The sequence below is a fragment of the Homalodisca vitripennis genome, chromosome 4 (genome assembly GCF_021130785.1).
Source record: "Homalodisca vitripennis isolate AUS2020 chromosome 4, UT_GWSS_2.1, whole genome shotgun sequence".
Classification (NCBI taxonomy): Eukaryota; Metazoa; Arthropoda; class Insecta; order Hemiptera; family Cicadellidae; genus Homalodisca; species Homalodisca vitripennis.
This window is the reverse complement of record NC_060210.1, coordinates 165,595,415-165,619,566: the sequence shown is the minus strand read 5'-3', so window position 1 is coordinate 165,619,566 and position 24,152 is coordinate 165,595,415. Positions and strand designations below refer to the sequence as shown.

Below are 24,152 nucleotides of genomic sequence, written 5' to 3'. Positions count from 1 at the left end.
TCACCCATTCTACACCTCCCTCCAATGTAGGCCTAATTGATAAAATAAAATTGGAAGAGAATAAAGAATCTCAGGGAAACTACAATTTAAATTTTTGAGGACGTGGTTGCCTTCCTAGAACGGAAATATTCACGTAACCGGGTATCAGCTGTACTGTAGCCTATTGAAGGAGAGAAAAGACAACTGCATGGAACTGCAACCAAATACGAAAGTGCTATTTGTAGAAGAACATAATACTAATCAATCTTGCTGACTGTAATATACATCGAATTACAAATTACTACTAATATAGTACTGTATTAATATCGTATGTGCATTAATACTTTTTATCCTGTTCATACACTTTTGGATATCACTCTTTACGGATATTAAAATCTAGACCAGTAAAATATTTAATCTAATTGGTTCATTTGTTTTTAATGCTTCAGAATACTGTAGCAAAATCAAATTCGTTGTTTTCTTAAGATATGTGTTATTTTTGATTTGTAACTATTTTGCCTCGAGTGAGTACACATTCAACACATTCTGCCCGTTCCAAATACTATAAGAATATAATCGGGATATTCTTGTAGTTAAAAAGTACAAGACTAATGTCATAGAAATTAAGTTATCAAAACTCTGCAGAAAACCTTACATTTCAACGAAAATAACATAGTTTAGTTCCGTTTATTGGTTGCCATGGGATTCAACTAATAGTTATTTATGCAATCGTTTTATTAAAACAAAACCAAATGTTGTTACTAACATTGCAATTTAATAATGGAAAACTGTCATTACTGTGATGTACATAGAATATTTGTATTAGTTTATTACACTTACGCCGTTGTAACTGCGTCAAAATACGTGGTAACAGTTCCGTTTAAAAATTCCATCGTTTAATGTCGTTCTTCTTCTGCCAGGGAAGTCTTGGATGGAATTAGCCACTATTGTTAGTCAGATATTAGTCAGATTGTAATGGTCCCTTCAATTGTATATAGGAGGTAATATGGATTTTCATTTGTGTGCTATATCTTACTACAATAAGTTATGCTATTAGCCACAATTACTATTTCATAAAAAAGTACAAGGCGTTTAGGAAATCATGAGAAAGAAAGATTTAAAGGACAGATCCTAAACCACAACCATGTAGTACTCCTCAAATGTCTGATGTGTTTTATTTCCTTTAGTAGTATTACTTACGTATAGTTTCTATCAGATTCTTTTCATTTGTTTCTGATATTTCAGAGTTTCTAAGTCACAGAGACAGATCACGACAGTCAGATACCTTGACAACGTCTAGTAGTAACTTGTCACTATGCAACACTTATTCAGATTGTCGTTAACTTCATAAATGCTGTCGTTAAAGATTTGAACTTTATAAAACCATTTTGTAGTTTTCTAACCATTTATCTGTAACCATTTTTAACATTGGAAAGGTTGGAGATCTAAATAAGGTGATATGTTAGAGCATCACTAAAGTGCATGTTTGTATTTGAGTTAATTCCTGGAAAACTTTATGATGAGTGAAAAGTCTTCTTTTCAAAATTATTGGAAGATATTTTACTGATTAATCAAAAGATTAACAATTAGTAGATAATTTATATACTTGAAAGTATTGGAGAAGTAAAATTGAAATTTCATAAAACCAGTTAATTAATTTGAAACATACAATTTTTATTTATATAAAAAAACATTAATACACAATGAATATTATAGTTTTAAATTAGACTTCGTCATATTTAAAATATAATAGGGAAACTTATGCATATAATGTATTTTTGGGTTGTGGTAACAGCCAATTAGAACACTGTAATACACTTATCGATACGTTATTGGCATTAAATTAAATCAACTATATTTTTCACTAATGATCATCCTCTTCATGATTGTAGCAGTAATATCTTCAGATAAAACATTGCAAAAGTATACAACGAAAATTGTATACTCAAAACATACACAACACATCAAATTACATTAATTATTTATATAATTACAAATTTATTAATTTTCTTACGCTAACTTGTAATATTGTTTGAATTTCTACAGTAAAATTGTGCCCCTCTTGTGCCAACTGCAGGTCTGCCATTGGCTCCCCCCCCCCAGTGCTTTGATATTAAAATTGGTCACCAATTCTGGAATATGTTTTTTTCAATATCGGCATCTCTAAATTTACACCTTGATCAAGCAGAGATAGATTCGCGAAGACAAACAACGTGTATATTTAAAATTTGTTCATGCTGTTCGTTATGTTTTATTTTCTTCGAAATAAAAAAGAAACGATAATATTTTTTTAACAGACATAATATTTACTACCACACAGTAAGAGATTTATAAACACACATTTATATTTCGATTACCACATAGTACAATAACAATTCCACAAGTAAATTGTGTTTGAATAAATTGAGAAAGGTTAATAGAACTCCTATAAATTAATAAATGCTGAACAAAATAAAATGAGGTATGGCTTCGGTACATAAAATAGTTTTGGGATTTTTTTAGACAGAAGAATCAATGTTTTATTAAAAAAAAATCTAATAATAATTAAATAAAGAATTATCAATAACAGACTAATATTAGTAAAGGGACGATTTCATACATAGCGATGATTTGTAAGAGCTGTTTGTAATCGAACTGTGATGTATTCGATTCCTCGGATGTTGGTTCGAATATGGTGCGATGTGTGAGTGACATCCTTTATATGCCGTGTATATGATACGGTGGGATGTGTGAGTGACATCCTTTATATGCCGTGTATATGATACGGTGGGATGTGTGAGTGACATCCTTTATATGCCGTGTATATGATACGGTGGGATGTGTGAGTTACATCCTTTATATGCCGTGTATATGATACGGTGGGATGATCGCAGAGTCAATTGGGATCCGCTACGATGATGTGTAGGTCCGGTCGATATCATTTGTAATTTATAATTAATTTCAGTTTTCGAAAAAGGGGCAGCAGAAATAGATAACGGACTAAATTATATCAACATACAATTGAACAATGTTTTGATGATTTTAAAATATTCAAAATGGAAGAAAGGTAAGTTCCAGGATATAATGTAAATGTATTAATCTGGATAGAAAAGTTGTGTGTGTTGATCTTATATAATCAAAACGTATAATAGCATAATTTGGTCATCTCAGTAATTTTTAAACAGCCTCAACTAAAATAATTACAAACGGAAGGCAGTATGATTCTGATACTGAATGGATAAGCAGATGATTGTAAGCATAACCGTTATTAGGTAATTTCATATAGGTCTTTGTTATAAATTAAATATTGTTTTAAATCTGGGATACTCGTTCAGTTATTAATATTTTGCGAGCTATGAATTAATAGTTTTAATGAAGTAAGTGGGTTGAGATACGTTTTTAAAAATAAATTTGTAAAATGTAAGTAAATTATTGTGGTATTTCATATTTTGTTCATTATATAACGAAGAGTAGAGTTGAGTTTAGAATCACGCAATTACTTTATTTCGTAACTTTGAAAATTCAAATGAAACAGGAGAGCAAGTAAGGTGAAACTAATTTTGATGAACTTTTTCATCGATTTAAACCAATTTACTGGTTATTCCTTGCAGTTTTCGCTATCATAGGCTAGTGGATAAAGGATCTTGTGGATATAGAAAAATCTTCCATGAATTTGTAATTTCTGGATCATCAGCTTGTTTATGGAATTGATAAACTATTTTTCTGGTGTGTCGAATAAAGTAAAATGTGGAATTTCAATTTTAGTTCGGTTATAGACGCAGAATACAATTTTATTAGTTTTTAAGGTGTGGGGTTGATGTAATCAAGTCAGTTGGAAAGGTTTGTTCTAAAATGGTTTGTTGGCTAAATGAGGCAGTCGATATGATATGCGCCAGAACAAAGGTTCTCTGTAACGGTTGGTGTATGGCTGTTGACATCTCTGTACTGTTTACATAGTGTTGGCCTGTGTTTGACAGCTGGGAATAATGTTATGCTGCCTCGATATACAAAAGTCTGCTTGTCATCATGTCTGGGTTGCGCAACTACAATTGATATTTATACCAGGGGACACCACTGCACGCTTCGTGTGTCAATCCCGGAGCACATGAAAAGTTCGTTTATATGAAAATGGCAAGCTGAAGCGTTAAAGTTGTTTAACTTTGTAAAATGTATCATATACAATTAGCTAACTAAAAAATAGACCATATATATTTTAATATTATAAAATGAACATAACATGTATAGAAAGTTTAAAATTATGTTGTGTTAATATATGGAAAAATAAAGAACCGAAAAAGTAATATGTGTAATTATTTCTTGTTAAACTTTAAAATTGAATGTTACCATGTAATTGTTATAGTAATTATTTACGTTTTATCGAAAACTATAAAAAATATTAAGTAAAAGAAATAAAACATTCTCTACTTATTTTAAAATGTTATTTTCACTCACTCCGCATTTACCCAAACATAGTTTCCACTCACACAGTCAGGATTACTATACCGCATGTTGTAAGCCATCCATACACTTTCTTATAGAATTTCCGAGTAATCTGAAATTCACCTATATTCAATTTTAAGTATGCAGCATGTAAAATGTCTAAATGTTATCTGTATCGTGTAATACAGCGTTTGCTTTCTTCGGTTGATGAATTTCCTTCTCCGTGTTACCCTAATTCTTACAACCGGCCTCGAAAAACATTTTACCTTGTTATCGACACTTTTAACGACGCTTATTAACTGAAAGTTATTGAGTACATATCATCATGTATCGAATGATACGAATGATAATATATTTTTGTATAATTTATTATACTTAGCAGTAAATTTACTGTATAGATTTTTTATAGCGTGTTTCCGAAAAATTAATTATCAATTAATGATTAATAGCAATGGAAGAATTTTATGGAAGACCAAACAAACTACAATATCAACAAAAGTCGTTAACGAGAAATAATTTCAGTGATTTTTATCTTATCTAACAATATAATTATCATACGAAAAAAAAGTCTTTGTCCAATTTAAATATGGCCGATAATGAATTTATATATCATTAAAATTAGATATTTGCATAAAATCAGTTGTTTGCTTTCATCTTTTCATGTAGCCTATATAGTATCGTACCCGTTACAGTTTTTAAATCTAGTAAAATTTACGTGTAACCCCACCATCACCACTTCCCCCTTTCCCCTTCCCCAACCATGCTGCTTGAATATCGTTGATAAATGGAGATAAATTCTATAACCTGTTCTCTATATCTGTATAATTAAAGGCTGCGTACGTCATACAATGTCATACTCACTATTACGTACTCCTACAAATATCTGGCCCATTTTAGGTTAGGCTACATGGATGTAAAGGAAGGGAGAGGGCTCGAACATTAAATTTTTAATTATACCACGCTGAATGTTCCTACAAGAATAAGTTATTCAAAATTATCTAGAGCGATTATTAAAGTGATGTAATAGGTTCCGTAAATTGGTAAATATCGTCAACTCCTACCGTAATAGTGACGCAGGAAACGCTCGGTATCAAACTAGGAATGTTAAAACTTTTAGAAGGTCTACTGTCCGGAGGAGGACTGTGGCTTGGACTGTAGCTTCACTCAGCCCAGCCCAGCCCGGTGGTCGTTCACTCTAGCGGCCATTCTGCGGCTCTCCAACCTGTTTTGATCAGTTTTATTAATTTTTATTTAATTTAATAAACAGTAATAATTTAATTATACAGATTTTTATTAGATATGTAATATTCATTAAAAAAGAAGGGAAATTTGTCCAAATAAATGTACTTATGAAATAATAAAGCTTACATTTAAATTTATAGTGCTATATTCCAATAATCACTACTGCTTTTACATGTTGTACAATATATTACAACTAATTACAGGAAATTTAAACTCATGTTTCTTTGTATAACATAATTTAAAATTTTGAAAAAACGAAAAAAGAAGTAGTTTCTGTACGAAGTATTACAAGGCAACATCTCGGGGCAGGCAGGTACATAATGGTAGTGCGTAGAGTATATATAATCCGCCAGGGGTCACGGCTCTCCGGACAGAGCGTAGTTCTCCATATCGTCTAAATAGGCCAGCATTGGCTACAGAGCGTAAATAACGAATGCTGTAGCAAAATGTTCATACAAATAACTTATGTAAAACTTTCACTTTATTTAGAATGATTGGCAAGACGGAAAATCACAAGGACAGAACCGATCCGAGGAATGCTAACCGATTGTTGTTCCCTCAGCCTGAGGCAGAATAACAAAAAATCAATCAGTTTTTGTCAAGCAAGCGAGCACAGACGGCAAAGCGGGAAATTTGAATGTCACGGCTAGAGGCTGCGTCATCACATTCTAAAGCGATCTATTATGGGCAGGCTCACGGTGCATACATGATGTGATTAGTCATTACAGAGTAGAGAGGCGGGGGCGCGCAGGCGTCTCCCCAGCTACTGGTGTTTGGTACTATATCACTATGATAGGAGTTCCTGCTGAGTAATTCCATTTCTGACTCCGCCATGCCTGTATACCTCCAAACATATACGTCATTTTCCTATTTTTAAACGTAGTTAAATGCCTCCTGTAACCATGGCCGGAATTTTCCAACTGACATAAAAATTATAAAGTAATCGCATAAAACGATTATCAGTGAATTCAGACTGTTAAAGTTATTTTTTTAATAAATGTTTTCAAAATTCAATGTTATTTTATTTCATGTTTTATGCAAATATTACGCTATAAATGTCGCAAATCCAATTTTATTTTCAGTGCCGTGGGTCAAATGAGCTCACTTTACAAGCAGCCCCCAAATCTGTGTTCTCGCATATTCGCATGATAGGTACCTTCACCTCTTTTCACTAGGACTTTATCAATTCAGCTATTTTATAATTTAAGAAGCAAGTTAAATACAAGCACAACACGCATTTTATCAGAATTATCTGGACTAATTATATCTGGACTATTTTTTTCTTTCAATTATAATAACAGTACATTTTAGAGTGTCCAAAACTCTGAATTTTATTTTGTGTGAATCCCATTTTTGCTTTTACGTACGTTAAAATAGTCACACGAAATAAGTATGCATTTTGTGACAACTGAAATAATAGCAATAGATTTACTCTGGGAATTCATGTAATCTGAATTATGAAAACAGTTCGGGATACAAATATGTAGTTAATTACAAAAGGTGATAAAAGCATGCCAGAAAACTTTGTATTCCTTTTCCAGGGAGATAAACAATTGTTGTTTTTTTAACGCTTAAGAGGTTTCCGTGTTGGAAAGGAAAACGAATTTGGTGGACATATTTGTCAAATAATTTTTTGTAACAAGTTTAAACATGTTTAGGCTTTTTTGGGACTATGTTTTACAATATATATAGGCCTATATATATCCTAGTGCTAACATGAAGATAATTAATTTTAATAGGCGGTTTTGTACAGAATATCTATCTAAATTTAAAGTAATTTCATAGTAACGTCATCTCTGCTTTAATATTTATTGACATCTTTGGAAAACTTTGAATGATTCAAACTAAAATCACAGTTTAAAATAACATTTTCTTGCTCCATTGTTTATAAATTAACAAAACAACATAAAAATTAAAAGTGTTTTTTTACCCAAACCAAACACATATCAATACATCTCTATGGTCCACAACTATTTATTTTTCATGATAAACTCATGGGAAAATGTTATAATTATTTTCACCAAATATATGAATTAATAGATGGTGGTAAATCAGCTTTATCTGTGCCAACTGCGGCCTACAGGACGATATAATGGGCAGTGGCCCGCGGCAGTGTGACATAATGAGTAAGAGTGGCGGCGGCGGTGGCAGTGGCAGTGGCAGTGGCGCTACTGTAGGTTATCGGCCCATTGTCTGATTAAAAGACAACAGGATATGTAATGGGAACATTAGGGGGATGGAGCAGAGAGAGGTCCCAGAGGACCGGGATAAGACATCCCTGTTCTCTTTCTCTCTCTCTCTCACACACACACTGTGTGTCGCGTCATCTGCTATATGAGTTGTCTGGTTTCTTTGTGAATCGGAAAAACAATAGTGTCGAGAAAAACGTCACTTTTGTTCAAATCCATCTTTAGGCTTAAAGTTGCTGCCAGTTCAAATTCCAGGCTCCAATTTGGTTCTTCACGCCAGACACTGCCTGAGGAAGGTAGTGTGTTGAACTTTATTGTAAGCTTTACCGTAAACAAATTGTAAGCTTTCGTATTAAATTTGTATGAACTCGTTCATACAAATTTGATAGAAGTGAGTATTTCGGAAACAAAAACTATGTACATAAATTTTAAGATAAGTAATCATTCTAAAATTTTATTTCAAAAACACACATCAGACGCAATTAATACTAGCTTTGTAATACAAAAACACAAAATAGCCATACCAATAAAATGGCAAGAGTCTGATTTGAACCCCACAAGTATACGTTTATGAAGGTGAATAATACTAAAGTGTTATGAACTTATAAAACTAAGCTACTGAAATTCGTAATAGTTTTAAATAATAAACTGTTAACAGTTCTCATTGAAGTACGATGTTGAATTCATATCAAATAGATAAGTCATTGGTTGCGGTGTTTACTTTTAGGTTGATAAGAAATACTCCAAAATATATTTATTGTAAAAGTCCTAATTTCACCATTTTTGTTATTGTTGTAGTGTATGACCTTCGTGGTGTTGTGGCAACATAAAAGAAAAAATCTTGCTTTCTATTTTTTAGGTAGATTTTATATAAAAATTGGCATGTTGCCATTGATCTCATGGTAAAACTTACGGAAAATATAACTTCATCGAACGTCATGTTATAACCCCAGAACAGAAATCCACAACCAGTTCCAAGATTTGTAGGCCTTTCAAGCTTAAAACTTTTTCAAGTGATAAGAAAAAGTTTTTTTTTTGTACAATATGGTTATATGGTTAAAAGTGTATTCCTGAAACAAAAAACAGTGCAATTTCAGTTGTCACAAAATCTGCCTTCTTCTTCTGACTGAGCCGGAAAGATTATTGTTGTAATCAAATGGCCAAAACAAAAAGGTAAAAACTGTTAAACGACTTATACGGTTTCACTGCTGTTGCAAGTAAAGAGCAAAACATTGAAAGGCTGTCCTGGTCGACCAATCGGACTAATAGAATGACGGGTGATAATAGCAATGTCCAGGCAGCCACGTACCGCAGTGGACGTGTCCTGCACACTTCCGCAAGACAATCGGTCAGTTTCCGGCACGGCCACGTCAATCCGCGTGTGCCGTTAACACAGCTACGTGACACGGTATCGGTTAACCGCCATCATCTCATCTCAGCTCATCTCATCGTCCATCTTGCTGTGGACTGTCTGAGTACATTGTACTTGTGTAATTATCGAGCTGGGGCACGTTACCTGAAGAGTTGGTCTGAACGTTCTAAGTCACCGACTGACTGGGTCTGGTGGTGTAGTAGCTTGCATGTTGGATGAAGGCTAAGGGTTTCTAGCAGCACGTGACATTCGCGACTACTCCATCCACCATGTGACTTGGAGCGTTATCCTACTAGAATACAGCAGGTCACCCATGAATGTTTATTCATGATTAAATAAATAGATTAAATTTGGCATCTGAAGCTGATTCAAGCACCCTGCCAGTGACCTATACAACTGAATGACAAATTTGAAACTCTATTTAATTGCCATGAATTGGGCTTGGATAGTGAAATTGTTGTTATACTACATTCAATTCGTGTAATTAATGATACTAATATGATACACTCATTGTGCAATGGTTTATATAGATATGAGTCGTGACAGGCAATATATACATTATTATAAATGAGCATAACATTATTGTTATTCATTCCTGAATATTATATTTACTTTAGACTTTATAATTACTGTAACAAAAGTTTCAAAAAGAACAATCTTAGGAGGAGGTATATTATCACAAATTCTATTTAAAAATGATTGTATATCTCATGAAAACTTTCACTTACAGACATTTTGTGCATTATATTTCATTAACGGCATCGAATAAATAGCCCTTTTTACCTATGGAGGGTCGAGCTGGAGTGTATATCATCAGCCCACTAGCACATATAATTGATTACTGCACTCGATAAACCTTTATGCAGTCTTTTAGTTATCAAATCGTCATTGTTTGTGTTCAAAAATAAATCACCTCATATTAAAAAAAAAAACCGTTATAATCCGTTTGAAGCTTTCAATTCAATTGAAGGTTCAATTTCGACTTTGAAAATTCAATTATCTAATAATTTAATAAAAACTGAGGTGGTGTAATATTTCAGAATCTTTGAAACACTATAAAATTGTATTACTTTAAATACTACAACTACAAGAATCTTTATGACTTATTACTGAACAAGTTCATTTTGATTGTCGATGTTCTCATGATTATAGGTCTTCTTGACCTTACGTCCTCCATCGTCGAGAAGTGGAATTCCTTGCATTTTTATAGTGCTTTCGTGCCTGCTGTTCCATTGGGCAATAATTGATTCTTGTTCATGAATTGGCGTAGAAAGCTGAGAGGTGTCAATGGCAAGTAGGGCAGATCGGGACATCAGTAGCAGGGCCACGTCTCTGTGGCAGCACGGCACCGTATATACGTGCCCGGCCGGCCTGCCCGACTGGGGCAAGCAAGGCCGACCCACCCGCACCACACACACATCGTATAACCGATATGGAGTACAATATACTGTATATCTATCACCTGCTCACAAGCAATGGCGGCTGACATACTTGTTATCTCAATCTATTGTTCTGTGTTAGGAGTGTGGAAGGTGACAATGGGCCTACATCATATTTACATTTATTTATTATACCGAGATATTTTTTTAATATTATACAGAGAGTATTAAATTTAATGAATTAAATTAGTACATGTTATTTCGGTGTAAAACCGTTCAGAGTTCTCAGTGCGAAGTGACGTTGAAAGTTGGAAAGGAAGGATTTACTTTTTTGTAGTCGGTGTAAATCTGGAAACATCCCGGGACGGAAGCGGATCATCGCCTTTCCATTTGTTTGGATGATCTCAAAGTAAATGGAAAATTGTCTTTGAGTGGTCGGTGTGGCGAGGGGGGCAAGTCTCCGAGGACCTCTGGACCCCACCAATTGAAACTGTCCGCCTCGTCAGCACCCCCCACCCCCCTTACACCTCCCCATCCTGCTCAACCCCTGGTCACCTGCTTGTCATCGTCATCCTACTCAGGGGTGGCTTTACTGCTTTAGCACAACAGTGGACCCGGTCATTTGCACCGGTCTTAGACATAAATGCCGAAACCCTGACTGAGTAACTCACTGACTGACCAAACCACCTGCTTATCATGGAACAATCACGTTAAAGTCAAAATCAAATCAAAATCAAATTTATTTCAAAATTTGCAAACAAGCACAGTACACATAATATAAATGAAATTAGTCCCACATGGGCCATAGAGGCTTGTGCGTGGTGACGAGTCAGTTTCTAGTTGCTGTGCACAGCGGTATCATACATAATAGTTATCCTTAATAACAATAAATTATTTTACATCTATTTTCAAAACAATTATTAAGTATGAAATCTAAAACAATCTGTGTAATTTGTAGGCCACAGACAACATTAATTATGCCACAATACCCAATAGTCTAATTATTTGATATAAAAGATCATATAAAAATAAGGTATGTTATTACTAAGTTCATGTGGCTTCTAAAAAGTTAGTCCCCTCCATCCGTATACTGTATATTTTAGATAAAGCACCGATTTAAGATATTTAACGTCCTGCAATTAATAGGGAATATACCGAGGAAAGTTTCAGATTGATAGACAAGTCTGACGGGCTTAATAATTATAAATCCGATTAAAAAAATAATTACCAATAACACGAATGTTTAAACTCGTTTATTCTGTAATAGTTTATAATAGATATTATTAAAATATAATAGCTATAACAAAGATTGTTTTGTTTTTAAAGATACAATAATTTGTATTGTGAAAGAAACATGGGACATATCCCGTCCATAGACTACGACTAAATCATTAGAAGGAACTGTGGTGTTGCAGGGAGAATAAGGAAATACACATTTCCTTCCTTTGCAGATTATATTTCTCCAAGAAAAATACTCTTCGAATGTTTTAACAAGATATCAATAAATATTTCCTCTTTAATAAATTTTATTTGATATTGGATAGAGAACAACTCCTTTATTCTCTACAAAACAATAGAAGTAGGCTACATCTTTTCACAAACCACGAAGTATCACCAGCAATAATACATTAAGGTTTAAGTTTTTATTTTTTCGTTATCTAATTATACTTCAATAATGTACCTATAAATTAATAAAATAACCTTGTTAATTTCATCTAGGTAGGTTGGCAATATTGGTGATTTATGTGTTGCCACAATAATCGAAACCAATGTAACATTTTTATGTCCAAATTTGAGATAGCTTATTGAGTGACGTGGAGGCTATATAGGGTGTCTGGCTGGTCTGGAATCTTTATAGACTGAGTGAGGGTGAGATAATTGAGGATCGGCATTATTATAAAGTGTTAGTATTAGTATTAATTAGTTAAAACAAACAAATCAATTAGGTAAATAAATATGAACTATATTCAAAATATACGCCAAACTGAACGTTTCTGTGGTCACTAAGTTACTATTTTGCAAGAAATATTCTATATAAAATGCATAAGCCCACGAACGATTTATTTTGTGCCTTTGATTACTTGTAATAAAAACTACTCTGTGTAATACTTAGATCGGGGAGAGAGTAATAGGGCCACCTCTACCCTATTACATTGACTGTAACTAGATTATAATTAATCTATACATTGTTTTTAGGCAAATATTGACAGTTAAAATCTACTATTAAAGAATTTCTTGATTTTGTTCGTCGAATTTTTACATCTACAATTATTATTGTATATCAACTAGTAACATAATTATGATATACTAGCAGTTACCCCAGGCACGCAATTTCTTAGGTTGCATAAGCACTTCTGGTTCGACTAAATTATACTATGTACCGACGCAAATGTTGAGTTTGCGTTCATGCCACGATCAAGTAAATATGTTAAAAAGTGTATATTTATGGCCATTGTAATTGACTTCGTTCTTAGTACTTTTTTCATAGGTGATTTTGCCTTATTTCCCGATCAAGAAAATATATATCACAGATCAGAGAAGCCTACTTTTGTCAAAAGGCACTAAGAAGGGTTTTATAACAGTCTTTAAATTTGAAGTTAGATAATAACTTACTCATTTATATCTAATACTTATTAATATTTGCTAAAGATTTACAGTTAAAAGTACATTAACAATGACATTACGTGTTTGTTTGCTTATAAACTGAAAAGTAGTTTTAATATTTTAGAACATTTAGATCTGGATTTGGTTCATTAGTTCAAAAGCTTAGTCCAGCAAACTTTCATCTAGCACAGTTTTTTCCGATTTCTTCAAAGGGAATCTTCTGAGTCAAATTCTGGCCATCTTGTGTTTTAGGACATTTTTAAGGTAGAGGAGTACTTACCTAATCGCTGAAATTTAAAAACGGCGTGAAAAATAATGGTTAATCCTTAAAGAATATACTCACTATAAATGTAAAGAAATTGAAAATAGTAGTTAAATTAATGAAACATATTGTTGTGCTGTCTTAAAACAATGTTTACACAGAACAAGTTGATTACATTCCACAGTCTTTTGCAATGAATGATTTACTACTTTAAAGACCAGTGGGGCGTAGCCGGAGGGATTTAGGAAATTTGAATAGGTCTATATTTATACCAGGAACCGTAAGAAGCTCCATGTAAAATTTCAGTAAAATCGGTTAAATAGTTCGCAAAACCAGGGACATTCGCATTTATATTATTATGATTAGGATAGGATATACAATCATAATTTTAGATTTCAAAATTAAACATAAAAATAAATCAAGAAATGAAGAAATTCTTTTAATGTATATACAATATGTCGAGAGCTCTTAAACTATATAATGTGCCTTTTTGGATTCAAAATTCATCCGACTACAGGGTTCTGCCCGACTGGCATCCAAAGTTCAATTGAGTGCGAATATTTTTTTAGTAAACGGATGGTTATTAAAACAAACCAATAACAATATCAACCCCTAATAAAGATAACAGCTGCCTGGTTATAATAAAATCCATTAAGCCACTTAATATCTGCTTATGTCTGTTTGATTATTTATACTACTACTATATAATGATCAAATATTGCTGAATTAGTATAAAGAATGTAATTAATATCAATTTATTCAGATTAATTAATCACGACATATATTTTTGTTTTATTGGACCACTATTATTCGAGCTCTCTGTGGAGAACAGCTTTTGAATACCATGTAGGTACAGCAAATAAACTACAGTTACAAAACTGTTTCAAAGCTGGTGTCTTGTAAACTTGTAAATATGGAGTGGGAGTCCGATGTGGACCATTGTAAAATTCACTCTGCTCTGATAAAAACAGAAACTGCAGCTCTCAATAAACGAGTTGTTGCAATATTAACTGTAAGACAATGAAGAAAGAATGTTTGAACCAAGATATTGACACTCTACAGTAAAGTACTGGGTTCGATAGAACTAGGCAATAGTAAGATACCGGAGAGCTCGTATCGAGTATTCTGGGGAGGAGGGTGAACCAAGATATTGACACTCTACAGTAAAGTACTGGGTTCGATAGAACTAGGCAATAGTAAGATACCGGAGAGCTCGTATCGAGTATTCTGGGGAGGAGGGTGAACCAAGATATTGACACTCTACAGTAAAGTGCTGGGTTCGATAGAACTAGGCAATAGTAAGATACCGGAGAGCTCGTATCGAGTATTCTGGGGAGGAGGGTGAACCAAGATATTGACACTCTACAGTAAAGTGCTGGGTTCGATAGAACTAGGCAATAGTAAGATACCGGAGAGCTCGTATCGAGTATTCTGGGGAGGAGGGTGAACCAAGATATTGACACTCTACAGTAAAGTACTGGGTTCGATAGAACTAGGCAATAGTAAGATACCGGAGAGCTCGTATCGAGTATTCTGGGGAGGAGGGTGAACCAAGATATTGACACTCTACAGTAAAGTGCTGGGTTCGATAGAACTAGGCAATAGTAAGATACCGGAGAGCTCATATCGAGTATTCTGGGGAGGAGGGTGAACCAAGATATTGACACTCTACAGTAAAGTGCTGGGTTCGATAGAACTAGGCAATAGTAAGATACCGGAGAGCTCGTATCGAGTATTCTGGGGAGGAGGGTGAACCAAGATATTGACACTCTACAGTAAAGTACTGGGTTCGATAGAACTAGGCAATAGTAAGATACCGGAGAGCTCGTATCGAGTATTCTGGGGAGGAGGGTGAACCAAGATATTGACACTCTACAGTAAAGTACTGGGTTCGATAGAACTAGGCAATAGTAAGATACCGGAGAGCTCGTATCGAGTATTCTGGGGAGGAGGGTGAACCAAGATATTGACACTCTACAGTAAAGTGCTGGGTTCGATAGAACTAGGCAATAGTAAGATACCGGAGAGCTCGTATCGTGTATTCTGGGGAGGAGGGTGAACCAAGATATTGACACTCTACAGTAAAGTACTGGGTTCGATAGATATAGGCAATAGTAAGATACCGGAGAGCTCGTATCGAGTATTCTGGGGAGGAGGGTGAACCAAGATATTGACACTCTACAGTAAAGTGCTGGGTTCGATAGAACTAGGCAATAGTAAGATACCGGAGAGCTCGTATCGAGTATTCTGGGGAGGAGGGTGAACCAAGATATTGACACTCTACAGTAAAGTGCTGGGTTCGATAGAACTAGGCAATAGTAAGATACCGGAGAGCTCGTATCGAGTATTCTGGGGAGGAGGGTGAACCAAGATATTGACACTCTACAGTAAAGTGCTGGGTTCGATAGAACTAGGCAATAGTAAGATACCGGAGAGCTCGTATCGAGTATTCTGGGGAGGAGGGTGAACCAAGATATTGACACTCTACAGTAAAGTGCTGGGTTCGATAGAACTAGGCAATAGTAAGATACCGGAGAGCTCGTATCGAGTATTCTGGGGAGGAGGGTGAACCAAGATATTGACACTCTACAGTAAAGTGCTGGGTTCGATAGAACTAGGCAATAGTAAGATACCGGAGAGCTCGTATCGAGTATTCTGGGGAGGAGGGTGAACCAAGATATTGACACTCTACAGTAAAGTGCTGGGTTCGATAGAACTAGGCAATAGTAAGATACCGGAGAGCTCGTATCGAGTATTCTGGGGAGGAGGGTCTGGCTTCTCTGGAGCTTGAAATTAAATCCTGGCCGAGTGTTGCTATGCGGCAGAGGTGTCGACTGTGAGATCAAAGCCTTGTCGCCTCAGTCTCTCTAATAGCTTCCTTCAGGGACACTCCTTCGTCTCTCACTTCCCCTGAGAAAAGTGTTCTTTGAGTTTCATTTTTAAAGCAAACTGAAATCACTTATCTGCTACACCGTATTTGCATATGACAACTGGACTAAACGTTTGTTTATACTGTTATAAAACTACCGGTCTTTGCAGTGTTGCCTAAGCAAAGGATTACGATCGTAACAATGGTGCGATAAGAGATTTACAAACTTGTAATATACAATTAGGTTATAATTAAATTTAAAATCTAGTTTTCTAACAATTTATCAACGATGATTTTGGAAAAAATACAACTAAAATAACAGAAAGATTTAAAGAGTAGTCTCAAACTGTTCATCTAAAAAACAATTCACCGTTTCCATTGACTTTATCCTAAATGTAATTTCAGTACATTGCATTTTTTTTATTTATCAATTTAGTACTTACCTACCCAAAATGACATTTAAAAATAGCCTCCAAGATATCTTAAGTGAAACCATATCACCCCAGGTAATGAAGTGAGAGTACCACACTCTGGAGTACTGGGCAGTGGTGTGTCCACATGACATTACGAGTCCGTTATGGCTAATTACTTGGTATTTTAAATGCTACAGAAAAATGGCCTTGAAATATCGTAACAATTTACAAAATAAATAACTCCTTGAAAATAAATTTCATTTGATATTCGAGGAGAGACATATTTCAATTCTACAGAAAAATGGAAATATTTATCAATCTTTTCAAATTATTATTTAAAATGTGGCTATCAAAAACCAAATTTTTATATTTTAGCCTTAAAATTTCTAAGAACTTTTATTGCATATTAATCGTATCTTTAAAATGAGAAATCTCACAAATTTATTCTACGATCAAAAGTAAGGACGTTAACAGTGTTCTTATGGGATTAACCTCAAGGTACACGCCGCTTTTAAATTATTTTTGCGTCATATCCTACTTGGAGAAATCATTAAGAAGAAAGTACGGATCAAGCGTCTTTAGAGTAATTTAATTCCGGACTGAAGGTCCGGCAGCCCGAAGCGAGGCGGTCAGTGTTTGCCCTCGTGAAGGAGCTAGCGGGGTGGCCGCGCGTGTGAAAACAGAATTAGTGCCCCCGTCCCGAGGGTCCAGGAGGGCGCCCGATCGCGCAGTCCAACTGTTATTAGGTTACATTCGCCTCGCCTCGCTCCCACCTCCACAACTACTCTACAGAAGAAAAAACCCATAGAGGGGCTTTTTGTTGAGCGCACGCTGTATCAAATGACCACAATTGCGGCCGAAGCCCGAGTCATCCCGGGCAATCCGCACCGCGCGGCAGTCAGTTGTCTTTGAACTCCTTCACCAGTGGGGCGAGGGAGATATTCCGCGATTGTGGGGTCTACATCTGCAGTTCAATATTGATGAGGCAATCAGTAGGGTGTCGGTTGTCGGCTTCTACTTTATCTTTATAAAGGAGGCCTAACATTGTAGTTCAATAACGTACTGATCTCAGTGATCATGTACAATAGTCAGTATCCAATGTACGTAATTGGTCGAAAAGGAGTAACCAGAAGATGATCACAGGATTTGATTACTCGTTCATATAGGATCAACTGTGGTACAACTTAAATTAAATTTAGATTTATCTATTCAGCAGGAAACTATTGTAGAACAGTTCATTGAACACTTCAGACTAACATTTAATTTTACTTGTTAATGAAAACTGAAAACAAGGTAAGAACAACATAAATTTTTATTTTCTGTCAGATAGTACAATTTCCGATTTCATATTCATATTTTTTACTAGGCTATACGTGACGGAAATTTAAATTTGATGGTTTGTTTCAAGCTAAGTGAGTATAAACCAAGATGGTTATCCTGTTACACTATCTTTCTTAGATGTAAAGTTGTTATCTGATTTGTGTGAAGTTACGGACTATCGACTTACCAAACTACCAGTTTCATGAGAACACCTGATTACATAATTGGGCTTCTGAGAGTATATTTAATTTATCGTGTTCATTAAAACATCTGATTTGTATCTCATGTTCGAAATTGTAATTAGTCGTATTGGCTTATTTCTATTGCCAAGGTAAACAAGTTGCTGCCGAACACAAAGGAAAGTTACTACAGTGGCCAAATGTATCTGTAACCCGAGCCGGAGAAACAGACCATAAAGCCCGGCCAGTATCACCGGCCACTAGGGTCCTAATCAAGACTTCCGCTCCAATCAACATCCGGTACAACTCTGGAGCTTTTAATCAACGCTCTCCGATACCTCAATAAGGTTACCGTCCGACGGCCACTGCTATCTCTCTCCCTACTTTTTCTCCCAATCTGCAGGAGTTGGATTTCTTACTCGTCGGAGAAAATCCTACACAATAACTTTTTAATGTTTATGCTATCTATCCTGTTTGTCCACCATTACAAAAACGTAAGCTAAATAAACTAGTTCGGAACATTTTAAACCACAACACTTTCGAAATGCATTACAAAACACACTCACATACACAAATTCAATAGGAAACTACTGTACAAGCTCAGTCGCATTTTAGCTCATCATTCTTGCTGAGGCATAAAAAAACATTTTTCCAGTGTTTGCACTTTTGGACGTGTATAGTACAGCTAAGACAATACATGTATAATTCATTAATCCTGAACTAGTGCACATTATCAATGTCTTGAGACATGTCATGTCGCGTCCCAAAGATAAATAAAATAATTGTATAACAAATCAATACTCAAGATGGAAAATGACCTCGACACAGTCCCGATGAAGTGCAGCATTGACTCGGTTACAGGCACACTGCGTCAGGCGTCAGCAGATGGTTTATACATCTTTATCGCTGACTGATAACTGGATCAGCACTCGGTAGACAGACTGTATGTCAGATGGCAACAACAGTCCATCCTTTGTTAGACAATTTGATGGGTATTTCGTTCCACATACACATGTGTCCTCGATTACACTATTTTTGTTACTTGTCAGTAGTTGATTTGTTTAGTCATCACACCAGTGTAAATCAATTGTATAATATACAATACATAACAAAGTTTTTATGATTTCTGTTTTAGATTGGTCAGCAATAGAAAAAAAACTATACCAAAATCATTCATAGTACTGATATTATTTTAATTTGTATTATAGTTATGGTACGCTATTTTTTCAGACGATTGATTCAGAACAGATTGGTTCAAATCAGTGTATATGTATGAAGGGAACAATGCGCTTATTTAAAAGTAGAAAATACGCTTGTTTGTACATTGACCTGTGAGGTAGGTAAGAGCCGAGCCGTGTCCCCTGTCCCCACGGGGCTGTTGCCACTTTACACCAGTCCTCTGACAGCTCAGCACCCCCCTCCCGTCCGACCGTCACCCCCTCATTGGCCACTCACACTTTTATTTACCTTTTACGTCCACCTTACATAATGACTCCTGGCCAGGGCTGACGTTTTAACAAGAAACTCACCCCTCAAGTAAGTGCACATTCTGCAAATGAGACTTTTCTAACGCCCACAGACGACTCAACGTTGGATCAGACTACTACATTTTACAGTTCGGTGATTTATGGAGCACATCGAAAATAGTTTTTTCTTTAAGACATTTTTCTCGAAATTTCACTAAAACAAAAATGTATTTGGAGATGTTCTTTCGAAATTGTATACACAACGTGCGTTTTTAAACTTGCCCTTGTAGGATGCTTATTGGTATTGGGATTAATCAAAAGAAAGGTTTGAACTCTTATGCCGTCTTTCCTAGCCTCCACATACGCATGAGATGGAGTTGTACAGATCTGGTGTACTGCTGTAGACCAGATCTCAACTGGTGCTAATCTCCAAATTCTCAGCTGGTCCTGGTGTGATATCGACACACGGGATGCCACGTTGCGCCGCGTAGCCACGCTCTGGACCGACACGTCACTTCTTGGAATTTTGACACAACTGTGCTTTACATTGTAAAGTTCCTACAAAATTGAGTAATAAATGATGAAACATACATCTATTCATATTTTGGTATTTGTATAATTAAGCAAATTCAGAGGCTCAAACGTCAGGTAGGAATCTGTAAAAGTTAATGTTAAAAACTTTTTTTTGAAAATAGGTTAAATGCGGCATTTTAAAAGTTTAGATATTGTTTCCTCCATCGTTCTCTGTCCTTCTGATATCTACTTGTACAGTGTACTTCATATACTCTGTTAGGTTTTCGAAAGTTCAACATTCAATCTGTTTGGTTAGTCAGGTTAACATGTACTCGTAATTAGCTGATTTATAACCAGTGGTTATATTATTCTTTGAAACATATATTAAAAAATTAAAGTTAGTCAGAAATCTCTTAATGCACATTAAGACTCCAAAAATGTCACACTTTGAACAATTTTTAAAATAAATATAAGTTACGTCACATTTTTCAATCGTGAGAACCTGGAGTTTAGAGGCTTGACGTTGACTTTGAGGAATTGCTAACGTGTCCCTGACTGGCGACGATAAAGCGACGCCATGGTCTGTGATAGCCGCCATGTTGACAACTGGTTAGTATTCAGACGATAACAACGGCTGGGCGATAAAATCTAGCAGGCCGAGGCTTGTTGGCAAGGTACTGTCGTTGTCGTCACCACTTCCTTAGTGGCCCTTGACTTCTGAATCGGGAGGGCCGTGCCCGAAGCTTCTGCGTTTGCAGTAAAAATAACACGTAATACTATTGGATTCTTTGTTGATCGCGTTCTGTGACATGCAGTCACTCGATTAAGAAGAGTCACAGTAAATATTGAGGTCTATGGACCCTTTAACGAGGAATAAAATGGTAGTCTAACTATAAAAAGTTATGAGGTAATTGGGAAGGAATCGATCGTTAACTAGGAACGCGATTATCCGAAGTTGGTGGGATCAAGCCTTTCTCGGATAAGGCGGGCAGTTATTAAACATTTCTTTAACTTGGAATTGGTATCTACGAGTAAAAACATTTGAGCATCGCGTCACATACACAGTCGCGACTACAGCACGGGTCGACATTCGAATAATAGAATTAATGCAAAAACAAGCAAATAGCACAATAGCAGGCTAGATAGCCACGAATTTACATAAGTACTTATTAAAGCGTAATAATACGTCGGCGCGAGCAAGGAAATATTGAAAACACAGTAAGACTTCTAGCAGCAGTCATTATGACTTGTCTGCCGTAACGATCATGAAAGACAGTGTATATAAATTGTGTTTGTAGTATGCATAAAACGCTTTAGATGAGTAAGTTTGTACCAGTAATGACCGTGTTATGAAAATATTTGATTTTTATTACGTACTTCGGATAACCCGGAACTCCGGGTAACAGAATTACGGATAATTAAATCCCTGTTATATTTCAGCTCCTGTCTGAGACATTCGTCGCAGAATTATGACGAGAGTAGTATCGACGTTTTTGACATTATCGATGCTTCTTAACGTTTTTGTCATGGGTGTTTCAATCAACTTTAGTTCCTAAAATGTACTTGTTACCAGTCGGAGATTATCCTAACATGTCATTTCTCTATTCATGTTCGTGTCTTTTTAGGTAAACATATTTAAGGGAAATACATTTTTTGCTATATTAACGGTTTCGGATAGTGTACAAAAAATGTTATCCAACTATAATAATCTAATGCTGTATAGGTAGCATATAAAGTCAATATCAATGGATAATTATTAGCCATGTAATACTTGTAATAATTAGTACAGCTGGTTTCTTGTATCACTCTACTATAGCAAATGTTTGCAAAAAATCATGTTATCCTCACTATTCTTCCATCGTTAAAAAAATACGCCATGGCACAGTAGTGATTGCAGGAATAGAAAAAAGTAATGCATTCTGGAGTAAAAAATAAAACGTCAACGATCACTACAGTACAGCATGCGCGTAATTCAATAATTAGCAACGTATTTATCATCGTGTTTCAGTTCTCGTACATTTTCTGTGCCTCGTATGAATGCACATAGCAAATAAAAGAGATTGGTCAGAACTTTCAAAGTGAAAAGGTATAAAATATTTCCATCGGTATACTGTTAAGAACTGTCGGAACTCGGCTGTTTGTCTTTGAGTCAAGTTAATAGTATCTACTCGCCTGACACGACGGAGTACTGACATTTCATACACAGATGTGTGGAGTGATGCAAAGTGTATAGGTATGCTGGACACGAATGTTCCCCTAGAGGGATCGATACCTCCACCAGCCTCTACGGTGCACAGTCCAGTAAACAACCTTAGATTCTATCATATGTTTTTGTATCGGCCGTTACGCCGGACCTTAATTTCTCGGCCGGACGGGACCGGGGGTGAGTGGGCATTGAGGGGCTAATCATACGTTCGGCCCCCGTTAGTCGACTACTTTTCACTTTTATAGGTCCCGAGGGTCTCTCGCAATCTTGCCCTCCCGGCTCAAGTGATTTCAATACGCCGTAAACGGGATTTGCCCAATGATTTGTAGCGAGTGGACAGCGAGTTTTTACAAGTAGGAAAAGTGTGGAACTGCTCTGTGGGAACGCTTCGTGTTTACAAGGATTTAAGGGATACAGAACTAATGCATACATAGTGTACGATCCAGACAGGAGCTCTGGAGGAAGGCGAAGGAGTCAGTGTGATCTGAACACTGTCGTGGAACTTTGGGGTTGAGAGCGTGAGTTCCTCTTTGTATTATTTTAGGTTAAAACTGACAAAATATCTACAGGACGTAGATTATGTCATTTATATATAATGACACACATCATTATATAAAATATACTTCTTTCTTCAGTGGAGTTATGTACTATTTAGAAATAATTACAAGTTCCAGAGCCACTCTGTGAGATGATGCGAAAACTGATCGAGCAATGTTTTGGAACTAACAGCAGACACTAAACACTGTAGTCCACATCCCCGCCTCACATTGTCTACTGCTCAACTTTCCCTGTCATTGCTTACAATCGTCATCTCGCTAATAGTCTCGGCCAGATATAATAACATACATAGAGATATCATCAGACGCCGCACGCCACTATACTCTTATCTGCCCTACTCTAAACTGTTGTCATCTCGGCCAACATTCGCCTCCTTTTACGATGGAAGATCAAGCCATCGGGAAATACTGTTTGTGCTCAAACTATGCTATGAACAATTTTCTACTAAAACTTTTGAGCATTACTAAAATTACCCTTATTTGAATGTGATAGTCTACATTATTTACGCGTGTAAAATACGATAAACTACTTGCAATACAAAATAACCCAAGAAAAGCACACTAATCAAACTAAGATATGTGCAAGCGTGAACACGTCAACACTTTATTTTATTTTGTAGGACATTATTTAAGATATGACATCCTTTAATCAGTTATTGATTTTTTTTGGTGTTTTAGACTTTACTGTTTCTTTTGGGCAATTACTAAAACTCTTCAGTATCTTACGTCACGTTTCCCGTAATATTTTTTGTAAATTTGTTTTATTTCCTAAAATAGTAAAGTCTTTACTTTATTAGTATAATATATAATTGAAATTAACTAAGAAAACACTAAGGAAAGAGGAAAAGAATAATGAAAACTAACCTGCAGTATCTGTGTTGCAGTATCTTGGAGCTGAGGAAGGAGAAGAGCAGGGACGCGGCGCGCTCTAGACGTGGCAAGGAGAACTTTGAATTCTATGAGTTGGCCAAGATGTTACCTCTGCCTGCCGCCATCACCAGTCAGTTGGACAAGGCATCCATCATCCGACTGACGATCTCCTACCTCAAGATGAGGGACTTCTCCGGGCACGGTGACCCACCTTGGAGCCGAGATAACCCCTCTGCCAAATCTGTCAAAGGTAAGTCTGCCTTACCATTATATCTCACATCCTTTATGAAGGGCTTCTTATGGCATAGTGCCT

General features: G+C 35.8%; 1 protein-coding gene across 3 annotated transcripts in view; it reads left to right on the top strand.

Annotated features, from left to right (window-relative positions):
* Positions 1-24,152, top strand: part of LOC124360540 (protein trachealess) — a 278,070-nt gene that overhangs the window by 220,245 nt on the left and 33,673 nt on the right. For all 3 annotated transcript variants that reach the window (XM_046814252.1, XM_046814253.1, XM_046814251.1), the window contains one exon: positions 23,854-24,089. In XM_046814252.1, the coding sequence (XP_046670208.1) occupies positions 23,854-24,089 (236 nt within the window). The remainder of the gene's footprint in view (positions 1-23,853; positions 24,090-24,152) is intronic.